Source organism: Colossoma macropomum, unplaced genomic scaffold (assembly GCF_904425465.1).
Source record: "Colossoma macropomum unplaced genomic scaffold, Colossoma_macropomum, whole genome shotgun sequence".
Lineage (NCBI taxonomy): Eukaryota > Metazoa > Chordata > Actinopteri > Characiformes > Serrasalmidae > Colossoma > Colossoma macropomum.
The window spans coordinates 17,665,005-17,691,163 of NW_023494801.1; the positions used below are offsets into that span (position 1 = coordinate 17,665,005).

The 26,159-nt window shown below is 38.0% G+C and overlaps 1 protein-coding gene across 1 annotated transcript in view; it reads left to right on the top strand.

Moving 5' to 3' along the window:
- Positions 1–26,159, top strand: part of ntn1b (netrin 1b) — a 79,817-nt gene that overhangs the window by 29,568 nt on the left and 24,090 nt on the right. The window contains exons 2-3 of the mRNA XM_036590494.1: positions 11,236–11,424; positions 24,874–25,023. Of these exons, the coding sequence (XP_036446387.1) occupies positions 11,236–11,424; positions 24,874–25,023 (339 nt within the window). The remainder of the gene's footprint in view (positions 1–11,235; positions 11,425–24,873; positions 25,024–26,159) is intronic.

The window sequence follows — 26,159 nt, forward strand, 5'->3', positions numbered from 1 at the left end:
TTAATGCGAAAATAAGTGTTATTGAAACACTCTTTATGGTTGTTATAGCAATAGGTTGTTAGCGTAGTGTAATATTCAGTGGTTCATGAGAGACGTTCCGAAGAGGCGTTTAATTGACCTGTCCATGCTCTGCCAACAAATGTGTTCTTTCATGGCAAAAGTTGCAAGGGTGGATAAGCTTTGCAGAATGCTGGGAAAAGTCCCATTCAACCTAATAAGTTATAGCAGTCTCTGTTCTGTTTCCAGTTGAAAATGCTATGCTACAGAGCTAGATTATGTTGTTGTATAGTCAAGCAAAGCTAAGCAAATTGGAAATGACAATTTTATAAATAACAAATTTGCCACCATACTAACGTTACCTCTGTTACATGATTTAAAAAAGTACACCTGAACTGTCCTATCAGTGTAACCTTTCACACAAATACAAAATAAAAATCATTTGAAATTCACACCAGGATTTAAATTGAGGTATTTTGACAAAAATTATAGTTTCACATTAGGCTGAGTAGGATTTTACTGTGATGCTTGTTCAACCTAGCAGCAGTAATGCAGCGTTTCACTTAACTAAGAAGTGGAAAGTCGGAGCTCGGAATTCCATCATTTTTGACCTATGCTACAATGTTGGAAAAAACCTGGATGCCTCCATGAAAAGGAGTATTGTTAGCAACCTAGCTAATTTTACTGATATGTGATATAGTGATAACTTTAACATTCAAGATGTATTTAATTTCACAAACAACGATATGTACTATAATCTCATTTAAAATTAGAGAAGTGGTACTCGGTTGCGGTTGATGGTGTGGGCAGCCATGTTGGTATGATGTTATATGCTGAGCTCTTTTGAGAACATCCTGCAGAATTTCTGAGTGGGAGTTTTTCTTTGTTTTTTTTCACAGTTGGAGATTGGTAATTCTAAGTTACAAGCTTTAGTCGAATACAGCCTAACAACGATAATATGCATTTGTGGGTGGAGCAGGGACAGGTCAGTCATCCTCACTGTGTGTTAATGGTATGCGTTGTGAAGCAGATTGGAGAGCTCTCGTTATTGGGACATCATTATGATGGATTGCAACAGTCAGACACTTTGCCACAACTTACATTCTCAACATCAACCTGTAAAAAGTTGCTTCCTACGTGTGGCCCATTACTAGTTCGCCTCTACTTCCTGCCTTTTCCACTCAATCACTCGTTTCCTCTTAAGAGCCAGAGCAGATCAAAGCTTAAATTCCCTCTCCGTCCATCGCCGCCACGTTCCCTTCATCTTTTATTTGTTTATGGAATGCCAAGGTGATGCCGTGCCAGAGGCACATGCATGAAACGATAATCAAGTGAATCCATTTGCCCAAAGTCAGAAGTCAGCCAATATATTTTTCCCCCCCTTTGCCATCAAAAGCATTCCGGAAACTTGTAAAAAAGATTAATCATGTTGAAGTCACTCTGCCAGAGCCTTTGTTGTAATTCCTGCTCCCAAAGAAGCAACAGATGCTCTTGAAATGTGCCGTCAAAATATTTAACGGAGGGAAATGTTGACAGAATCTGAAAGTGCATGGAGAGGACGAGAATTTCTTGATGATATTAGTGTTGATTTATCTTCAGTATCTTCAGGGTAGACGTAATATGAGCAGGGATAGAATGGGACTTGTTTGCAGACTACGAGTTTCATGGTAGTCCAACCCAAAACCTAACTGTATTTCTCCTGCCACACACGCACACATAGCATTGCTTTCAAGGAAAATAACTTTTTTCTAAAATCTGCATTTTTTTTTATTCTTTTTGTTCTTCTTTTTTATGTATTATTTATATGCTACACTGAGATAACAGTGGCTAGCTAGTGATAAAATGAAAACTGGCGAAAGCTTTTTTCTTAAATGTCATGTAAACATGACAGTCAATGTGCTACAAACTAATGGCAGCTAAGTAAGTTAAGATTAGCATTTCTTACTGCCCACCTGCTCGGATATGTTCTCATGCTCCTTTTTTCATTCTTGTCTTTTCTGAGCTGCTCTGATTCTTTGCAGTTCTTGCCACTGCTGATCTTAACATGATTCACATGTGATAATTGCTACAGTAATGCCCAAAAAGTAATTATCTCTGTTAGACAGTATCATTGCTCCTCTGAAGGCTAATGTTAGCTTCGTATTTGAAATTCCGTTCTATCTTAAGTAGTGCTGCAGTTTCATGCTAGCACCCATACAGGTGTCTGAATGTAACTGCTACATAATTTAAGGTGGAACGGGAGAATTAGAAGCTAACAGCTACAGCTAAACTCTATCCTCCTTAAAGACTTAGTACCAATCAGCAAACCAGCTGTACCACTTGAGGTAGGAGCCGCTAGTTTAACCCTTGAATTACTACAGATATACTCTTGGATGTAACTTTTATAGTTTGTGTGAGCATTCTTGTGCTTATATGTGTGAAATGTGTGAGTTTATGCATTAGCTCACAGTACTCAGCCTAAACACTACCAGTTCTATGCTTACCAGGAATTCTCTCAATCTCAATTCTCCCAATTTTCCACTTTGACATTCATTGTGAAATTGCATAAAATGCTTTTTGAAGGCTCCTACAAATGCTCTGCAAAACATTTTTTTGGTTCGTTATTTTGCTCACGTTTGGGGTTTTTATATTAGATTTGAATTTTTGAATTTTTGTCTTCATAGGAGAGCATATAAGTCAACAATGTTGTTGTTTTTAAATGCTGGTTTTTTATTGTGGCATTTTTTTAATATCAGGAAATCTGCGCTTGTGCCCTCTATTTTATTTCAGCATGGCTGTTTTTATAGAGAGGTCTGAATTATTTTGACAGAGGGGGTTTCTTATCCCTCCCCTTTTTGGTCCTCGTTGCTCACTGGCAGCTCAACACAGTCACAGCATTTCACACACAGAGAACAGTGTAACAGAGTTATGTGGAACAATATTTTAGTGATTATATTGATTAAAAATATCCTATTTCCATGAGCTACTAGGAGGGCTTCAGAAAGAGGCTAAAAAAACATATCATTGCTGTCTAAACAAAAAAAAAACTTTCCCAGACAAGGAAAAACATTCTTAATGTAATGGAAGTTTAGATAAAAACATATTGTTCCAAATGAGTTTGTACCATTTCTGTTGGCCCATTCATTCTTAAATGTTCACATATATAAATAGCAGGTGGTTTTCAAATAATGGGAAGAACAAAAAAACAGACAAGGTTTTGTCCCAACAGCAATGATATCACGTCAATATGGATGCAACATCTTATCACATACTATTTAAAATGTTATAATTGTTGTCTTGCCTTTGCTGGACAATGGTACCACTAAATTGGTGGGTGCTGTTAATAAAATGTGTGCTCTCAGCATTTTAATGGACATTCTTCATACATCACCCACACGGTACTCTTAAGTTATGCAAGCTTTACAAGTGCTTTGTGTGGGCTTCAAAACAAGCATTTCCAATGGGCCGTTGTGGAGCTTATTTTTTCTTATCCTTCCACCTAAAGGGTTTATTAGTTTAAGTTAGCATCACGCCAGCGTTTGCTTTGTACAGGATATTGAAACAAAAACCTGTTTGACAGCCTGCCAAGCTTATTATATTCCCCATAAACATGTGAAATCCATACTCTTATCCTAGCAGGGAAATTCAGAGGTGTACCCCAGACAGAGACACTTAGACACGGCCAAACTACATCTCAGCCGCCAGCTGAAGCAGGCCTAGCACAGCCTCACCCAAACCAACCCCTCCCTGATCTCTCAACTCCAAATACAAAGAGAGATTTGTGGCACTTGTACTGCTTACAGTAATCACAACGATGTAGCCAAAAAAAAAAAATGACGAAAGCAAACAGATCTTGGAATTGCCGAGCTATTAAGCATTGCGACAGCGTGAAAACGTGCTGCAGGATAGGAGAGAGTGTTTCTGACATGAGCGCTAATCCACCGAGTATTGAAACGTCAGTCCCTCACATCATTGTGCCTCGAGAAGATGAGTGCTTTGTTTGACTTGGCACTCACCACACGACCATAATGGGGCAACAGTAATTATGGACTTCAGGCAGTGAGAGGTTAATTGATCTGGGATAAACAGCCATTTCGGAGGAATGCCTCGCTTTGCCCAAACACTGGAGAGAGACTTTTGTCTGTCTGTGTCTAGGAGAGACGAAAGGCATGTCTGAAATGTATCAGACGATAAACACTTGTAGATGATGCTTCATCCAGAGGTAATGATGAAAATTATATAAAAAAAAAAGTTTGGCTCAGAGGTATCGCGGATTGGATTATCAAAAAAAGCAGTGAAATGTTTGAGTAGTTGTTAAGCAAAGCTCTAAATGGCAATATAATATGTACTGGAGTACAGTTGTGAACTAAAGGTAGGTCACAAATTCCAAAAAATAGACAAAATACCTCTACAATAATGCTAATTTCTGCTAGCATTCATATAGAAGTTCCAGTAGTATGTTAGCTCTAAGCTAATAATGGTGTAATTCATATTTTTGGCTGTCCTAGATTAATCAATGACTATGATTTGTTGATTCAACTGTCACTTATAAATGATGTTTTATCTGATGCGTTAGGCCTTTAGCTCCTAATGGGCCTTACCAGTGGGAGAGCTAGCTTGGCTGTTTCCATGTTCATCCCACAGGAAAATAACATTTTTTTAATGTGCCACAATACTTGCGTTTAAATTCAACCACTGTGATCATTCTACGTAGCAATGAGCTAAAAATTACAAACACATTTTTCAGTTCCCTGAAATCATTAGGCCTTCTTTAAAGGTCTAGAAGGCCCTGAGGATTTCCTACTGCTGAATAATATGTACAAACTAATTGTTGGTTTGTTGTTTTAATGGCAGTGGATCCTTTTTAAAACAGCAGAAGTGGTGCCACAAAGGCATAAACCTTATTAAAATCATTTTGATGAGTGCATGCAAGCTCTGCTGAATGGCTCCACCTACAGGCCTCAGAAGACAGGCTAATGTCAGTGATGAATTTCTTGTGGGTGAAATAAAAATCTCCACTACAGCTGCATTATTAATAACTAGGCAGAAAGATGTAACCTTTGAGACTTGCTGAACATACACACTGAAGTTGATGTTCCATTTTGAGGGATCGTAGATGGACTAAGTAACAGTACAGCAGCAATTCTGACAATTGTTGCATTCACTATTAACTTTAAGAGGATTCTGATAAAACTAAAATGATACTACATGCACTGTGAGAAAGAAGTCAAAGCTTTTTGACCTGGAAGTTTTACGAACACTGGCTCTATCTGCCTCTGTGGTCATCCATGGCTTTTAGGCCCGGGGTCAGTCTTTCTCTAAGCTGCGGTTTGGCAGGCCCAGTTTGTGATACACTGAGGGACATTCTCAGCCTGTTGGTCTAAATACAGCTTATCAGAGCACCAACAATCAGGGCTGCGGGACAATTAGGCGGCCGATAAATGCTGCAGCAGTGTGACGTGTGTGAGAGATAGCACAGTCCTCATTACGAGAGGCTGGGGACAGCTGCAGCGATAATGCCTAATAATCACTGCTTTAGCATTAGCACACACTAAACTGAGGCTAATTAATATAATTACGAGGCAAATTATTCTGTTTATTGAATATTTTAGCTTGGAACTTGGAACAGCTTTATTACTGTCTATCATATTAGCTTGTTTTTCTAATCATAATGGCGTTACTGTGTCTGGAACTGTGACAGGTATAATGATTATTAACTGCTAAGAGTTCAATTATTTCAACAGATTTTATCACTTAGAGGTTGAAAACTATTATTTTTTATTTTACTACACTATATAAGTGTAATTGTTTAATTATATCATATTACATATTACACACATGTAATAACACATCACTGCTGTTGGAACAAAACCTCGTCTCTCCATTTTTGTCGTTTTTCAGTTTCTGACACAATTTCAAAGTGAAACGGCCCAAAATTACTCTGACAGAAAGTCTGGTTCCATTAACTTACTTTAAAAGTAAAATGAGGTTTTGTTCCAACAGCAGCGATATATAATTACATATTGAGTTTTGTAATTAATTACACTTACTATTTACATTCTGCATTGACAGCTTCGAGTCTGCGCCTCTGTCTTTTTATTTGTTTCAATAAAAATGTGGCAAAAATATATAAGCAACAATTACTTTTCATCAAATTCAAATCTTAAAAATAACCTGTTTTACTTGTGAACACAGATGTGGTAGGATTGAAAGTTTAAACTCTGGTTAAATGAGAAATAATTAATATGAAAAGATGCCATGCTTTTGTTATCACCCAACTGCACCTTCTAAGGGATAATGGAATAATGTCCTTGCTGAGAAATTATAGTAGCATATTAGCATTTCTACATAATTAACTGGTTGAGATGTAAACAACGTCATGCAGGGTGTTTTGATGTGAAATGATTAACTGTAGATAAACCGAACGATGCAGGTTCTATACTGTCTTACGGTGCCCACCTTACTCCACCCACCATGGATGGATTTAAAAACGTTATAAAGTACCTTCTTAAAACGATTGTAAAACAGTGTCTCAGACATCAGGCTGAGTATTCATAACCATTTCATGTAATAAGTTTCTGTGAGGGAGCTTTTAGAGGTGGACGTCTGGTTCCTATCACCACCACTGTGAACCATTCTGACTCATTAAGGTTTTCTAGAATCAAACGACTTTGAATAACACAATTTACATCTTCATGATTGAATTATCTCTGAATGACTTTGTTTACATCTTAACCATTTAATCATGCAGATGTTTTGAAAAACTGGGCCATTTTCTTATTCATGAAAAAATATATTTTCCTGCAGTATTCTTTTGAAAGTGGGAAGTAGTAGTGCCTAAAATCAGGAGAAACAGAGGAAAAAAGAGAAAGAGACAGAGAGAGAGAAAGAGAGAGAGAGAGAGAGAGAGAGATTCAAAGCCTGGCTTTGGTATGTTGTGAACGTGCTGAGTGGGCCAAGTGTTTGGGATGTGTGGGGGGGGATAAAAAAACTTGACAGCTGCCTAACACCTCCTTCCTGTGCGTGTGCGTTTGTAAGAAACCGCCCGTATGTGGTGACTAACCGCTGCCTGCGTTCTAAGGCAGGTGTGAGTCAAACTATAGCAGAGGGCATTATATGGGTTGAACAGTGTTTCCGTGTTGCTTTTTTTTTCTTCTTTTTGTCTATCACTTCCATCTTGGAGCAGTAACCTCAAAGGCAAAAGGCAACAGATGGAGAGATTAAAAGAGAATGAGCCATGATGAGGGCCTTTCTGCTGCGCACCTGCACACACACCGTTTGGTTCTGCTGAGCGAAAGACAACATCGTAAATAATCAGTGAAGCAGAAAGACAAAAATCTGAAATCAGTTCTCGAAAAAACAAAACAGTCATTCTGAAAGGAGGAGCTCTCAGATTACCGACGGACCTGCCCGGAACAATCAGCACCGGCAATCTAAGCATTACGCAATGTCATAATGCATTCTGATTACTCTTCATAATTTCATATTACTTTCCATTTAAGGGCCGCCATATACTGAAGTACAGCGCTGGCCGTATTTCATCTGATGAAAGCCTTCCTCGCAGAGCGCATGCTTACTGTCCATGCGGCACGTTTCACTGGTCTTTGTCACTTTCTTTTGTTTACTTTTCCTCCTGTGTCGGGGGGAAGTGTGTGGCTCAGACATTCCAGCTATCTCCTGCTCTTTTAGCCTTAAAAAGCAGGCCTGTTCAATCCCGCCATATGCGTTCTTTCTGTTATATACACTAGCATTCAAAAGCTTTCACTGCACCACTGTATTCAATTGTATCAAACCAGTCTGTTGCAGATACACATATCAAATGGTTCTACTATGATGCTGCAACTACACAACTGAAAAATGACATTGTCTGTGAAGTTATAGAAAAAATTACTCTCTATCAGGTAACATGAAGAAATGACTGTAAATAGATTTAACACTGTAATTTAATAACTTTGTGGTGTTCCCACAAAAAACTTTAAATATTGACTAAAACATCTTAACCCTTCTAGGGTCTAGCTTATATTATTTCAGTCTACACTGTATAAGTAGTATCACTGCTTTTGGAATAAAACCTCATATCTCCAAAATGGTAACTTTACAGGACAAGCTAAAAACTTTTAATGTAAGTCAATCAAAGCAGACTTTTTTCCAAGTCATTTTGAGCCATTTCTTTTGATCCGTTCATCATGAAATTTACACACAATATAAAACAGGTAATTTAAAATGATGTCAAAAACTGAAAAATGTCAAAAATGGAGATATGAGGTTTTGTTCCGACAGCAGCTATAGTCCAATCAAAATGAAAATGAAGTACATTCAGTTGTCAGGAAAAAAAAAGAAAACATGTTTCACAGAGAATTACACAGAAGACTCAACAACTAAATATAATAACCTTTTTTCAGTGTTTACCGTATCCACCCATTTCCTTTATTATGGTTCTCATTCTTTTCAGGATTCTTGCTTTCAGTTTTTCAAAGAAATCTGCAGAGATATTTTTTCACACCTTTAAAGTTCAGTCATACAATTTGGTTCATGATCCAAGAAATCACATTCAGTGATGTTGAGGTCTGGACTCTGGGGTGGTCAGTCCATTGTTCTAAGAGAACTAGCAGCTAGCAGTGCTCAGGTGTTTTCTCACAGTTTAAAGATGGACAGAAACACCTGTAATTTTTTTCCGATCTGACGCAAGAGTGGATCAAAGCTCTAAAGCTGCCTGAATCAAAGTGGAAGATTCACAGTTACTGCAATGGTGAAACTTTATGAACTTTAACAGCACTGGAACTATTTTTTTTTACTCTTTGGATTCATTTCCCATTCCTGCCCATCAAGCAGAAAGACAAAAATCTGAAATAATTTCTTGGAAAACAGTACAGTCATTCTGAGAGCAGGAGCTTTCTGATTACTGACGGAGCTGCTCAAAACAGTCATCAGCACCAGCAGTCTAAAGCATTACGCAATCTCAGAATGATTTCTGATTGCTTTTCATTATTTTCAAATTACTTTCCATTTAACGTTTAAGTGCTGCCATGTACTAAAATACAAGACCTCATTTATTTATTTATTTACTTACTTACTTACTTACTTGAAACTCTGAAGTTTTTCTGAAAATTCTGGATTTTCCAAAACTTAAAAAATGTAATATATACAGAAATTATAAATAAATATACAAGAGAGAGAGAGAAAGAGAGAGAGAGAGAACAGCGTGTATTAAAGGATAAATAACTGATATACAACTGAGGAACTGAAGTGTGGGCCTGTACAGTATAAGGTGTGTATGGGCCCACATACAGTCGTAAGCAAAAGCTTAGACACCCCTCATCAAATGACACTTCGTTGATTTTCTGAAAAAGTGAAGTGTGTGTGTAACACAAGTGATGTGTTAAAACATTCTCTACAGAGAACATATTTATACATATATATATATATATATATATATATATATATATATATATATATATATATATATATATATTATCCTTTATTTTATTATAGTTTATTTACCATATTTAACATATTGGATAAAACTGAAGATATATATATATATATATATATATATATATAAATTTGATATTTACATTATATAATTACTTAAGTTTGTTGAGAGTGTTTTAAAGTATGTTAGTGTTTTCAGGTCCCTGAGAGTTTATGGGGTTAAGAGAAGAAGTGCTGCGTGGAATAAGCAATGGTTAATGACATTAAATGGCAAAAATAAAAGCAAACAAACAAATAGGTAAAACAGTTATATAAAAAAACTCTTATTGCTGCCATAAACAGTTCAGAGCTGTAGGCAGAGAAGCTCAATTTCATGGCTGATGGCAGGAGCCAGGCAAGATGAAAGGTCAAAGCTTTGAGCAGGTGATTGTGTGTGCGAGAGAGAGAGAGAAAGAGAGAGAGCAAGCAATCTTCCAGTCTCCTGGCCAACTGTTTTTACAAAGCTATTGTCTTTTAATGAATTACTGGAGTGGACGGAGGCCTGGAGATCCAGTGATGTCATTAAAATAACACAGCTTTCTCAGGGTGCTAGTCAAACTTCTCGTCTATTCTCATCCCTCTCTCCGGGTCTCCTCCTCTGTGCTCGATGTGTGTAGAGACAGGAGAAGTCTGTCTGAATCAGCTCTGCTCTCTTATTCACACTGCTCAGGCTGAGGTGTAGGGGGACTGCTCTAATATAGACCCCTGAGGACACACTGTCATTCTGTTGTCATCTTAGCTGCAGGTCTGAGCCATTTTTGTCTATGAGGAACAATGACTAAAATTTGCTTTTATTGTGCTCTGTGGTTAACTGACAAAATCCAAAGCCTGATATGCTTTGCCCTGTGTTTCAATGTGTCATTGCTGAATTTGAGAAAATTAAGTAGTCAAAATAGGAATAAGTAATATTCCTATTTTGACTACTTAATTTTCTCAAATTCAAGTATGCTACATGTAAACTAACACTCCTGCACATAATTGACTTTATTGATATCATAAGGCTGGACTGGCAACTTTGGACAGTAAGCATGCATTTGCCCAGAAACATTTGCCAATGTTCGAATAAATATGTATAACATTAATACAGTAAGTAGTGATTTCACATATCGTTGCTGTCCAAATTAAAACAAGTATCTCTAAAATAGTAAATTTACTTTAACAAGTAAAAGATAAATGGACTTCTGTTTAGGTTTGTATTATTGTACTAAATAGCAGTTTATAAGTAGAGCAGTAGCCTTAGTTTTACTTAACCTAAGCTGGCAATATACCCCAAATGATAAAATATCTGAAAAAAGTTTACTTAATTATAGTGCATGGCGCACTTAACCAAGTCAAAATATCTCGCCGTTTTGGGCAAAAAGATGTTATTTTTCTTCAAAATGCCATTTTTGTTTGAATATACTACCGCCATTAATGACATGTCAGCATGTTTATAGTGTGCATGTAGTAATATTTGTATTTCGACTGCAAAATGTATCCGTTTTGGAACATTTTTTTATTCACCACAGGATGCAATATGGGTTGTTTTTACTATTATTTTTCTATTTTCTATTATTCTATTTTATTTATCTACTGTTTTAACCATAGATAAAACCAGCATGGACCCAGTGTTCCTATTTGGGCTTTCACCAACTGCAAAGTGATGCACAGCCTTAGAGGACTGTTCTATATTGAAAAGGCAGTTAGAGGTCTCGTCCTGCCAAAATCAACAGACCAAGGTGTTACGTTGTGAATCATCTTGAAATCAAACTCACTGTCTCTCTCTCTGTCTCGTCCCTTCTTTCCCAGCTTGCCACTGTAACCTGCACGCGCGCCGCTGCCGTTTCAACATGGAGCTGTACAAGCTGTCGGGCCGCAGGAGCGGAGGCGTGTGCCTCAACTGCAGACACAACACAGCTGGGCGCCACTGCCACTACTGCAAAGAGGGCTACTACAGAGACATGACCAAGGCCATCTCCCACAGACGCGCCTGCAAAGGTACGCAGAGATTTAGGTGCTTTCAAATCATTAGTCAAAGTGGGCTAAAAAGCTAAGCTGAAATGGAATTTTCACTTAAACGGTCTGAACCAATCTGCTGCTAGCCTCTAACTCAGGAGTAGCTGAGGGCCAGAGTCCAGTTTGGTGATTTCCCTGCTGTAGCACCAAGCCTGCTAATTAACTGATGACTTGAATCAGGTGTGCTTGAACAGTAAAGTCACCAAACTGTGCAGTACTCTGGCCTTCCAGACTGGAGTTCCCACCCCGGCTTTAACTGATCGATCCTCTAATTGATTTATCCTCTAACTGATATATGCGTTCTGTTGCATGGTTAAACACATCTACAGAACAATGACATATTCAATGTAATAAGAAAATCTACAGATCTTTGTTTAGATTTACTACATAACACTGAAATGAGTTTGAAATGCCACGCCGCTGAGCTGGACTACGTTGTTGCAGGTAATCAAAACTAGGCAGCCTGAAAACAGTAACAACAAATTAGCTCAATTACAAGACAAAAAAACTACATCCAGTCTATCCTAACAGTGTGACCCTTCACATGCACACAAAATAAGCATCATTTGGAATTAACAATGCATTCTAAATTTAAATATACTGAGTAAAACAGAGTATTATATTATTAGATTGATAAGGATTTTTGCCAACATTTTGTAAAGCTAGTTCAACCAGCAGTTGCTAATAGGGATGCACCACATGCTAATGTCTGATATTTTCGTGAACAAATCTGCCCATGGTGATACATAAACATTTATAAAATAATTCGATTAGATATGTCAAATATGTTAGACTGAACTGTATTGCCTAGTTCCAACATTGTCAAGTTCAAACACTTAATCACTAGTATAACTAATTTAAAAGGAAAAGTAACTCACACAACTTTCAATCACAATTAACCTTCCTAGTCCCATAGTATAATATAATATAATATAATATAATATAATATAATATATATGCATTACTTATAACATGTAATAAATTAATGTAAATCTAACCTACACTAAAACAGCAATGATAACTCTAGACATCTAAGGCTTAAAGGGGAATTCCACTGATTTTTTTGCAATTTCTAAATAATTCAAGGGTTAAGTCTTTTGGAGTGGTTTGATGTGAAATCATGCAGTGTAAACAAACTTTCCTAACCTTGGATTTCTTTTCAGTGGTGGTGGTAGGAACCAAGGCTCGCCATGTTTACAATGCAAATATGGCCATTTTACTTACTATCCATAATCAGCAGTGAACCTACATGTATGTTTTTAAATGTAATGTTTTTAAATGTATAAATGTAATGCAATGTTTTAAATGTTTAAATGTAATGTAATGTTCTTAATTGTTGATCATAGTAAAATAGTGGTCAATCTGACAGAGTACGTTCTTGGATGACTGTTTAGCCTAAACCCTGCTTGTACCTCTGCACCATAAAAGATATTCAAAAAATATTTTTAGGCCAAAACCTTATCAAAACTATCATAAAACAATATATTTAAGAGGCATCATAATTCTTCAGATATCTGGTTCTTATCACCACCACTATGAACAATGCTATCTCTGTAAGTTTGCCATTAAGGCCTAAAAAAAACAACTGACTTCTCAGTGTGGTCAAGCAAGTGAACTTCAGAACTTCTCTCAGCAGCTTACTTTGGCATGGCTGCATGCTAATTTATCACATCCCAAGATATGAGATAAACTGCACCCAGAAAATCAGGTGAGGTGTACCTTCACTTCCTCATGCCCACCTGCACAAGAATTAGCCTCCTGGCCTCCAGCCTGCTGCAGAGATTTGGAGCCGCTGGGGAATTTCAGATAACACAAATAAACATAAGTCAAAGTGAAGTGTGAGATTATCTTGAGTGTGCTTGAACAGTCGTGCACAAACACTAGTGCTGTGTAGGCTACATATGCACACATGAACACCACAGCGCATGTTGAGATTAGAGGAAATCCACGTTCCCACTGCACACTCAGTCTTGGCAGAAGACCATAAGGTGGTGGTGAGCTCCTTCTGCCAGGGATTAAGGATAGAGACTGAATGTTAGCTTTGCTGTCAGAGGAGTCGTTAAGCAATTAAAAACCTCTCTCTGATTCTCTGTTGTTTACTAGAATAGTCCAAAGCATGAGTAATAGATCAATCCAGAAGAGCTTCATTGTACAAGCATTGAATTCACTTGATTCAAATCAGGCTCAATGCCACAGGGGGGGCCAAAGGGGGCATCTCCCTCTCAACATGATCTTCCTACCCCTTGTGTACTACCCTCTCCTACCCCTCTATCAGCGCTCAGGTACTATAGTTGGGTATCCCTGGTGAAATGACGTTTTGTTGATTTTCTAAGTGAAAATAAGTTCACACATCCTCTATAGAGAACACACTTCTGCACATTTTAATTATCAGTTACTGTTTATTTGCTGAATTTCACACATCGGGAAAAAATAAGCATAAAAAGCGGCTTGTGTCGAAGTTATGGCACATTTTCTAATTTATGTGTTATGTTTTCCCAGTATGTTAAACTCAGAAAATAAACAGAAATCTTGCACTATAATTTACAGGAGAATACTATATTTAAGTGTCTTCTCTGTAGAGGATATGTATTTATTTTCATTTAGAAAATCAAAAAAACATGTCATTTGACTGGAGGTGTTAAAACTTTTGCATAAAACTCTATATTGCAATATGCCACATCATACCCTCATATCTTGGTGGGTGGTCCGCTTGATTTGACTGCATGCGCGAGGTACCGTCTCTGTACGGCTTGAGAAATGGTGCCTCTTTCCTAAGTTCCAAATAGTAATGTAGCTTAGAAGAGTGTGCCGCAACATTTTGCATGGGGAATTTATACATTGTATAGTCAGATGATCAGATTGTTCATATTTCTTAAACGGAAGGAAAGGTTTAGGATCCAGGCTAAACACAAATCCAAGGCTTATGGCTGAATTAGTGTTCTTAGTTTAACTAGCAAACATAGTCTTTCTTGTTTACTGTCATGGATTACCCTGAAAACAGTTGAGTTGCTAAGCTCAAATGCTTCCCAGACAGTAACGGGGGAGTGGGGGAGTATTCTTCAGTATTCTTTTTAGGGGTATGCCTATGTGATAATGTTGTGGCACACCCCTGCTGTACACATTTAGACTGCTCGTTTTCACTCAGGTCACCTGGGTAGTGGCAAAGTATCTTTTTATCATCATGAGGATATAATTGATCTTTCCATTATGGTTTAACAGGGTATTATTAGTCTGTTAATGTTCATTGGTTGTATAATTGAGACAAGCCCTGAGAGATCACAATGTTGTTATTACTGTTTTAATTTAATGACAGTAACAGATGGCTGTTGTTTGGTTTATATTCAGTTGACTTTAGGTGGTAATTCTACATAAGTTGTAGAGAACTTCCTTTCAAAAGTGACAATGCAAAGCAGTAAGGCAATGCAACAACAACAACAACAACAATAATTATAATTTAGGCTATATATTATTGTACATGTTACAAAATATATTAAAATATAAATTAGAATGTTTTAATATATATTAATATAATGAATGATAATGAATGTATGATGAACTTTACTTTTCCTACCTTTCTACTTTTTTATATTCTGAAAAAATCTTAATCTAGTCTCAGTCTTGACTCAGGCTCAACTACTACAAAGTCTTAGTCTTGACTCAGACTCAGAAATAATATATACATTTGAATCAAGAAAATTCAATGCATTACTTGTTTTCAGTACATCATCACAAACTGTTGAACATCAGTGACTAATCCTGCACAGCTTACACAAATGTAATGAACTTTTAGGTAGTTTTAGAGCCAACATATCTTTTGCAGACCCCTTTTAAAAAATGCACTAGGAGGGTGAACTCCCATCATTAAAACAGTGAAGGGTCGTAATATCGGTGGTCCCAAGCAAGCAGGCTCGCTGCTCTTTTTTATTTGATTTTATTTGCTTAACTTGGAGAAGCGTAATGAGTATGAGCTGCCTGAGAGTGGAACGAGACAGCGCTAGCGTAAAAGGAGTTCCCCTGGAAAAAGCCAGCCGAGGCCAAGGAGAGAGGGAGACCTGCCATGGAATTCAGAACAAAAGTAGAATGTTAACAATCAACCCCGAACAAGGCAGCAATCCCTCACACTGAAACGCATTAGTGGACTCCGAATTCATATGTATAATGAGATATTTTATATTTATTGGTCTAATCTCTGTTGTGACAGCTGGGTTATTGAGTTAGTTTTACAGAGTATCCCATGCCTCCGTGTAGAATCAACAATGGGCACACAACGTTAAAGCCGTTCATGGGGAAAATGCCTCAAGGTATGGAAACTTAACCCCTTAAACTCAACGGACTTGTCTGGACTGCTCTTCCACGATCTCATAACCTACATATTAGTCATATAAAAATCACTGAATCACAGAATTGCAGTAGTTACTGAATTATAAGTCTGAAGATGAATAAACTGAATAATATGCTTAGAGTTTACAGGGTTCAAATAAAAAATACTTCTCTACTGTAAAAATATCAAGCTACCAGATCCCTTCAAACCTATTTACCATTCGCCCTTTGGAGCCATCACATATTTTACAGTGAGCACAGCTGCTGAAGAAGTCTAGAGCAAACCACAGTGTGGTTTTTAACCACCGTTGTGTTTGCATTCCTGCTGGCTCTGAGATGGATTCCACAGTGTCATTCTAACAGTACCCCAACTGCCATCCTGATGCCCCCCCACCCACCCACTAATACATCCCCCACTGTCTCCCCCAGCTTCCCAAAACCAGAAGCTTCATTCACCGCCCACACTGGCTAAAGCTAATTGGCCTCAGACTGAGGAAAATGGCTAATAGACTTCAGCCTAACTGATGTAGGCAGCCAGTTAGCCGATTGCTAGAGAGGCTTCTTTCGCAGGCCGCCTGCAGTCGAGGCGCGATTGATGGCGAACGCGGCGCCATGCTTCACTGTCATCGCTATAGTATTCTCACCGGAGGAATGCTGCTGATTCATACGGAGGTTATGAATGATTTTCACCGATGTCTGCTCGCTCCTGCCAGCCAAAACATTTACTCAGGCTATATTTGGGATGCTAGGAGGGCAGAAGGTAGAACGGATAGGCCTACAGCCAGGCTAGCTTTTTTTGGTTTTGTTCTTTTTTCACACAGCATACATCGTTTCTTCTCTCGCAAGCTAATGAGCTTGACATGTAGCTCCCAAAAAGTGGGAGGGGTTTGTAGAAAGAGCTGACGGCTTCCAGTTGCACGCATCCATGTCTTTGGCCGTGGAGTGAGGGGGGTCCAAAGCTAAACAGCCTGATTGCCGCGCTCTCCTCAGGTGACAGAGCCTTCACTCATGACGAGGGTTAGGGGACAGGCCGTATTTATTGTTCGAGTCAGCCAACCATCTCGCCGTGCTTGTTTTGGATGGAAAACATGACAGCAGAGCCAGCGGCGCTCGGTAGAAAATCGGCTCTAATTCCTGCAAACGCGGCCGCGCAGGCCCCGCTCGTGAAGGGCCGAGGAGGGAATAGGGAACGGTCCGGGAATGAAAAAAAGAAACAGAGCGGGTCCGAACCGAATCCGTCTCCAGTGGCAGCGCGGAATGCCTCATGCTTTATTTCCCAGATTAACGACTTCATCCCTCATCAAGCGCAGTTTAAACAGCATGTCGAGCACCACAGCTACACCAGTTTGTTTTAATCCCCCCACAAGCCTCTTTCTTCTGTAGCTTAACTTGCCACCTTTCTCAGTCCTTCTCTCTCTGTTAATCTCTCTCTCTCTCTCTCTCTCTCTCTCTCTCTCTCTCTCTCTCCCTCTTTCTTAGTTCGCGCTTAACCCTTGGAAGGCTAGAGTTTTTAGTAGATTTACATCACATAATAACAAAATAACCGACATAGTTGGATACATAATGAATTACATTTACATTCTGTATTGTCTGACTTTTTTCCATTTGTTTGGCTACTAAACAGTAAGTACATTTCTGTCTGAAGAATTTTAAATAATTCCAAAGGTTTGTTGGTGTAGATTATAGAAATGAAAATTGGCAGTAATATTTTGTGAATATTGACAAACTTATTTTTTCCATTCAACTTTAATTAATTAGTTGTCAAAATCTGAAAAGCTACACTAGAAAGTTTTTTTTTTCTTCAGGATAATTAATGCATTTATGCATAAATTTGTGTTTCATGTGACATATTTCATGTGACAAGCCAGGACATTTTTTAAAGGATGGCTGATGTTTTTCAGCACAGAGAGAGATGCTCAGAAAAGGCTACAGTCTTTCTATTTGGAAAGGATTCATAGATAGAAAAAAAAGACTGTATACTATAAAACATTGCGCATACATAAATTTAGAGATGGAACCATCGTTTTTTTTATTTATTCATTTATTTATTTATTTTAACCAAAACTTATGAGACAACAGTAAAGTTGTGTGCCAAAGTTTGGATAGCCTTGATTTTGAAGTGCAAATGTTTTGTGCACAAATTTTATTTTTTTGCTTAATATATTCAGAAAACATAAAAAATAAACCATGAAATGGTCCATAACTTTTGTACAAGCCAATTTGTTTTTTTTTATCTTTTTTTCCTCACATTTGGTTTTTCAGCACCTCAAAGGCCACACTTTTTCAGCTCCTTCCACCCCCTAACCCAGCTTCTAGCATTCATTAGTGCTTCTAGTTTGGATGGTGATCGGCGGTGCTCTGTGGAGCACTGTGAGGGTGTAAAAGTAGAGTAGTGCTTAAAACAACAGCAGGTAGGCCGGCTGGTGGGTGGCTCGAGTACAGGAGCATAGCCACTCCAGTGTGACTAATATGAAGTAGCCGTGTCAAGTGCACATTGAAATTCAAAGCACTTTGCCTCAAAGTATAGTTCCACCTTATCAGTGACAACTGGAGACTCTGAAGTGGACTCTAAGCACATGTAATCTCTTGATGGATTGAATAAGCACAGACAAAAAAAAGACTTGGTGTCTCTTTAGTTGGCGCTCTGCATTAATGTTAAAAGCTAAAATCGACACTCTTAAAGGGGCGCTCCAACTAAAATGAGAAGTGTATTCATCAATACATCTGTTGTAAACATGCCTACATACCTCCTACAGTAGTGCCACAAAAGCGTAGAGAGTGAGGCTTCCAGTTTACAGACAAGGAAACCCCCTTCAGATGATGTAGGAAGTGGGAGGAATTTCTTCTAGAAGCTTCTAGAAAACTACAAGCACTTATTTTCCTTTTAGTTAACTAATGCAGAAGTTGGCAAAATATCACATCTGTATTTACTTTATTGCTGAGGGGGGATACCCAGTGGTCTATGATATATTTGTGCAATGCATGCTGGGTATTGTAGTGAAAGAAATGGATGAGAAACACAAAATGGATACAAATTTACTACAGATGGTACTACAGAATACTACATAACAGGACAAACAACTATTGGTGTCAAAGTTAAAAAATAATAAATTATTAAATTAAGTTATTCTTTTAACACTGTTAATGATTTTTCTAGTCTGACCCTTTAAACCATGCATATCACATGCTATTGCCATGACTCTAGTCTCCTCTTTCCAATACAAATTTTAAATGCCAAAGTTGATTAGTGGATCTTTAATCTTCTTAAGAAATGATATTTCCAGCTACTGCAATGTCATGAATTTTTATCACCTACGTAAGTACAGTAAAGTATCATTTACATCATCAGTATCATTAATATTAGTACACTGTACTTCACTGTTGCGGGAGTAACACCCCCAATGTCACTGTATGCTATCTCCACTGTATGCGCTGATACGTCTTTAGTATCTTTAGTTAGGGAACATAATTGTACCATATTCCATTGCAAATATGTTTTTAACGTGCATTGACTCCACACACCCAGTTTTATCTCCAAGCTTTTTAAAAACCTATTTAACCCTTTAAATGACCAGGATCCGGCAGGTCCAAAGTTTTCCCACACACTACTATAACCCAAGAACAGTTCAGTCAATTTGCATTGTAGTCCATGTAGTTATTGAATAATAAGCCTTAGTATGTAATAAGCCTGGATTTTAAGGGGGTTAAGCTACACAAAAATATACCTGCACAAAACCTTTTATTTCTGACAGTATAATATCAATAACATTAGCACTGGAGGATGCAGACATCAGACAGTGCTCACAGAAGAACTATGAATAAAACAAAAAACCCTCAAACAGCAAATTCCCTCTGAATAAGATGTATCATAGCAGAGTGACAGTAAGAGGCTACAGTGGCGGAGGAGTCAGGGCATGCAGCTACTGTTGCTCTTTCTACACATTGGTGATGGAAATTGGAAATGGCAGTAATTTTTTTTTCACATTCACCCTGCATTCATGTGATCTTATGTTCAAGTTGAATTTTATATAACATTCTATACAATATACATACAATATATACAATATCATTGCTGTCCAGAGATAACCATGCATGATGAATGGACCAATAGAAATGCTCTAAAATCACTTGGAATGAAATAAATTAACTTACACTGAAAGTTCATGAGTGAGTGTTTTTGCCTTCTCCTGTAAAGTTACTATTTTGGAGATTTTTTTTTGATAGCGACGATATACATTCTAATGAAACTTACTTTGTCCTGTCATAAGTACAACAAAATGCACTGCTTTTAAATGGAGAAAATCTTTAGGTTCAAATTTGAGCTAAACTATGCAGACAAATGCAATTTATTGCTGTGAATTATTTTAACTGTTTGACAGCCATGCAAAAAGAGTGCTACTTTTAGGTTGAAATGCCCCTTTAAAAAGTAAAGGCTACTATGCTTTTGCCTTACAGTTCTAGGAAAACTTTAATTGCTATAGAACCTTTATGTAATGTGATTCCCCAAACCTTTAAAAATATTTTTCATACTCTCACATTTTGTTTACAAAAGTGTTTCTCTTCAGAGAACCATGAACTGAAATGTTCTTTAGGGAATCAGAAGTGGTTCTCCTATGGCATTGCTCCGAAGAACGCTTCTTGGCACTGCTGTTTTCAAGAGCGTTCGCTTGTTCTTCCCACAAGCGCTGTAGTCTGTGAAAACATACAGCCTCATCCAGAGGATGTCTGAAATTAGTTCCACCAGCCGCTCTCATTTGGTTTCGGTCACGGTCCCATCCCATTGTTTTTGTAATTCGTAATTATCCTATATTACTTAATGTGGGCTCTGCATCCACTCAGAAAGGATTTTCACATCAGAGTAAGTCAGAGGAACGTAATTTATGTTCTTGTTGGAAAGGGCGATGGTGGGAGGAAAAACAATGTCTGTTTCATGATCTCATAGTTGCACTCTAGTGCTGTTGACGGCTGACGGGACTGGATTTAATTTAGCATGGAAAGTGTGATTTTTTTGTTTGTTTGTTTACCAGTTTCAACGTTGTATAAGAGTAGTAAATGAAAAAAGAAGGTGTGTTGTTGGAAAGTTTTGGAAACAGCTCCCTCAGACTCGGCCTCAGAAAAACAAAGTTCGTCCATTGTCTCGTTTAATTCGGCCAGGGAGTTCTGATCTTCACGAGCGTCTCTCGTTCCCCGCTAACGGCTCAACAGAGTTCGCGAGGCTTGCCCGTTTCAAGCTGTTTTCAAATTACTCCTCGGCTCCATAAAAACCTACCGGCCTGATGAAGAAAGCTGGGCTGGAACTTCAAACATGCAGCTTTATGGTAAACGTTGGGCAGCGCCAGCACGCAACGAAATTCTCACTTTTAATGTGCGATCCTCCTGACTAACAGCTTAAGCAGAGCGGCTTTGAAGTACTCCGCGCTGCCCCATTAATGGGGAACGTTATTCAGCCTTTATTTGCGGGGGCCGCGCCTGCCAAGAGCCTTTACGTTGGAAACTCGATCAGAGCGGCCTGCGAACGGCCTATGGGGCACATCACAACCCTACAGCAGAGAGCAAAGGCTTTTAATACACACACACTCACACACATACATATATCAGGCCAGAGAAGCACACATGTGTAGGCCTACCAAGAAAGAACCCAACACCAACATATCACCGCTGTCAGAACAAAAGCTTGTATCCCTAAAGTGGTAAATTTAGAGGAGGAGGAAAAAATGTAACTTTTAATGAAAGTTAATTTTGGACCATTTTTATTGGTCCATTTGTCATGAAATTTTGACCAAATGTAAAGGCCAGCTGGTGTTTTCCAATCATGTTATATATATAAAAAAAAAAAAATGACAAAAATGGAGATACAAGGCTTTGTACTTGTGGTGACGACATGCACACATGCTTAGCCCTGACGCATATACATACATATACAGAAGCATCCAAAATCAGAGATCACCCTTTATTTATTAACCTCTTGAAATCCCAGGCTTACTACATACTACTACTAAGGCTTATTATTCAGTGACTACAGGGACTTCAGGGCAAACTGGTTGAGCTATTCTTAGGTTATAGAAGTGTGTAATAAAACTTTGTCAGGGGTTAAACTTCATTACAGTGACCGTTAAGTACAAGATATTATTTTTTCAGATGTTTCTGAGAAGATTAGTACTAGATAATCCACCCATATATAAGGAAGAGGAAAGTCAATGGAAGTAAAAAAACAGATTTCAAAAATTTTTCAGAAGATATAGAGAAAATGCAACTTATAACAACCGTGCAAGACCTGGTAGACCACCAAAACTCATCTCAACTCAACTCAGAACTCAATCACCATCAGATAAACAGAACTTTCATCTTTGAGAGAGAGGAGAAAATCAAGCTCCACTCTTACTGTAGATCTGAAGCAATCCACAGGTATTTCTGTCCATCCTTCTACTGTGAGAAGACAACACTATGAGTCTGAAAGGATGTGTAGCTGTCAAAAAGCCGTTACTGAGAAAAAAGAGGTGGACAACAAAGAAGAAGATTCGCAAATCAAACAAATAAGCTGCTGATGTTCTCAGAACAATGGACTGACCACCTCAGAGTCCAAAAACAAAATTACTGAATGTACAGCCAACTTCTAAGACTGAACTTTGAGGTGTGGAAAATCATCTCTGCAGATTTCTTTGAAAAACTGAAAGCAAGTCTCCCGTTAGGAATGGAAGCCGTATTAGTGGACACACTAAATACTGAAAACATTTATATTTATTATACTTAGATGTTGAGGCTTCTGTGTAATTTTCTGCTTTTCTCCTGATAGCTGAAGAACTGTTGAATAATTTTTGCCTAATGGTTGTTTTGACTGGAAATGTCATAAATGAAGGGTGGTCTCTGACTTTTGCACAGTACTGTATATAACAAGCAAAAACCAGACACCTACAGACATTCACACACACATACGCACACTCATTCAGGCACGCAATGGGCAGTCCCCATACACGCCAGTTAGAAACTAGGAAAAAAACAGACACACACACCACTGGGCAGACTCTAACCAGACTCACACGCACTCAAAACACTCACAGGTGCAGGCCATAACTGTTCATACGGCACAGCAGAACAATGTCAAATAGAGGTTTCTGGTTTTGTGGTTTCTCCAAATAAAGTTCCAGACTGGCTATCAGCTCAGAGGGCACATCTAGCTCTGGGAGGTTAAACAAGCCAAAGCTTAAGCTTCCACACGTGCGTTCATGAAGAGCAATGGAGAATTTCCATTAAGTTGAAGTTTCCACTACAGTTCCTCTTATATGATGCAAATCTTTCAGAAAATTTGCAGTGATGCATGTGTTCACGCTGCTGAGGTTTTTGGTCCTGGTGTCTGCCATTCATTCTATGTTTTTTTTTCCCTCATCCATTTCATTCAGAATGTTAAAGCATAATGTTGTCTGCAAAAGTTTGAACGCATCTGATCAAATTGTGTTTTGTTAATTTTTTAAGTGAAAATAAGTTAGCACATCCTCTACAAAGATCACACCTATATATGGTATTTTATAGCAGATTTTAGTTCACTATTTGAAAAGAAAATTGACCAGGGGCGCCCAAACATTTGCAGATGACTATAAATTCCTAATGGACAGTCTGTGAACTAGAAATTCAGTTGAAATTAATTTCTTTATTGGCCAAATAAAACTATGTGTGACGGTACCAAACTTAATTTTGTGACAGTGGGATGTTTTTTATATAATAAAATACACAGAAATTAATATAGGACCCAAGGGCTTAGGCTAAAAAAATCAGTAGTACAAAAATTTAGCAGAATGAAGAGGAATACATTTGAAGGCATGATTATTAAAAATGCTGAGGAAAATTGGTAGTTTTCATGTTGGATGAGTAACAGAGGCTCCTTCTTCAGATGTGAGCTACAACCACAGCTAACTACCACAACACTGGACACCGATGAGGACTCGTCGTCTTACATGAGATATTTTCTGTTGAGTGGATGATGTGCAGGCCTGGATCATCAAGTTATGGGCTCCTGGGTGGTCAGTGATTTTGTTAGGATATCACAGCAAGTTAAACAAGGCCTATGCCGCACCACAGTGACAGCATACTAACCACAGTGTCACCAATATGAGCACTTTTTTTTTTCCAATTGAGACAAAACAGTAGCAAGATTATGCAGATTAATGAGAACACAGTTTAACATAAACCCAACAACCAATGTAACATTTCCCTATAAAGCATGCATCTGTTCTTGACAAGCAAAACATTAACCCCAAGGATGGCAATGTAAATTAAAATCAGACAGTTGAAAAGTACTTGGTGAGTGTGGAAATGTTTGGTTTTTTCCATTTATATCTTACCTTTGATGACGCAGATCACCACCAACAAGGATAAATCAACTTTTTAACTCGGGTGGTTGACATTTTATATTTGCCTTTCAAAATGGACATCTTCTACTCTAATATGGTGCTAGTTCATTTTTATCGCTGTGTCATTAGTGAAGTTCCCACCACGAATCAGAACAGAGGTTTAGATTTTCTCATAATTGCTCATGCGGGCCCCCTAGCAACTCGGGCTCGTGGACACACGCCCATAAGACCCATTGGATGATCCGGGTCTGACGATTTGCAAACATGATAGTTTCTTCAAGAAATATATGTCCTGTGCTTAGCTTACATCAGCTTGAGTAGTTAGTGTAGTTAGCCTAGTTAGCAACAAAGCTGCAGCAGAGACAGTTTAAGTTTTATACCAAAAAAATGACTCCAAATTCCAGAGGTGGCCTGCATGCGAGTCCTAAATGAATGGGGATAAATGGAGCTAAACGTCTAAAAACAAAATATTAGAATAGGTCTAACCAATTATCCTAGACCTTCCTATAATTTTAGAAAGTAGACAGATGGACGCTAGGATGCTGACATTACTACTGGGTGCTGATTGATTAGCATTAGTGCTACTGAGTGCTGATTGGTTGGCATCACTGCTGCTGATGTAAAATTGTAAAATCAATCATGTCATGAAGCATTGAAGTGTTTAAAGAATCATAACTGAGTGTAATTATCGTGAGATCAAAGATTTATCCCCACCATTGAGATGTGTAAAGCTTTAGAGCTCTCTCATGTCTTTTTCTCCTTCCAGCCTGTGACTGCCATCCAGTTGGTGCTGCGGGAAAGACATGTAATCAGACTACAGGACAGTGCCCGTGCAAAGACGGCGTGACGGGCATCACCTGCAACCGCTGTGCTAAAGGCTACCAGCAGAGCCGCTCACCCATTGCCCCCTGCATCAGTAAGACTCTCTCTCACTTATCCTACTGACAATCAACCAGCAATAAACTAACAAAAAGAAAAGAGATACATCCATGTGCTGCTTCACTGGAGTGACCATGGCGTACAAGGCCTTAAAGGGCGATTCCATCAACTTTTCAAATTTTCTGCACAATTCAATCAGTGAGACATAAACAAAGTGGTTCAGAGTGGTGTGAGGTGAAAATTATTCACTGGTATATTTTTGCTGGTAATAGAAGCCAGATGTCATGATGTCTACAATGCAAATAGCCATTTTATTTATTATCAAAAATGACCAGTGGATCTACACGTGTCTTCTCAGTTTTTATATGTTCTTTTTGATGATAGTGAAAAATAGTAAATCTGAAAAAATGAGTTTTCCTCAGGAACAGTTTTGCCTTATAATGTCCTGCATGTACCCCTCCATCATGAAAGTATTTAAAAAACATTTTATATGTCTCAGATCTACTGTAAAATAATGTCTCAAGGCATGAAATGCTATTTGTAACTATTTCATAGTATAACTTTCCGTGGAGCTTTTAGAGGTGGACGTCTGGTTCCTATCACCACCACTGTGAACAGTTCTGACTCAGTAAGTTTCTCTAGAAATGTTGTATCTTGATTGAATGATTAAATTATACTTGATTAAATGATTAAATTATACAGAAATTTAGAAATATTGTTTGAATTCCCCTTTAACAGACAACAAACTTTAAACATGGAATAGTTAAGCTCTAATGTATATCCTAATAGGAAATTTAGCCATGTTTGAAGAGAGCATTTGAAGAATGGTGTTTTAATTAAGCTAAGATGTTGTATGTGCGCATTTTGCTTATTGGCTTATTTTCCGTTATTATTCTTATAGGGGAATTCCACCAATTTCTCAGAAATTATGCTTAAATAAATTTCAAATTAATGATGTGAAATGCTCTATTCTAGAGAAACTTACCTTAGAAGAAAACTTACTCAGAATTGTTTACAGTGGAACCAGAAGTCTGAAGAGTTTGCTTCTAAAAGCTCCCTCACAGAAAATTATTACATGAAATAGTTATGAATACATTGCCTGAGACATTGCCTCAACAGTTTTGAGATAAAGTTTTGGCCTAAAATATATATATCTTAATGTATTTATGGCAG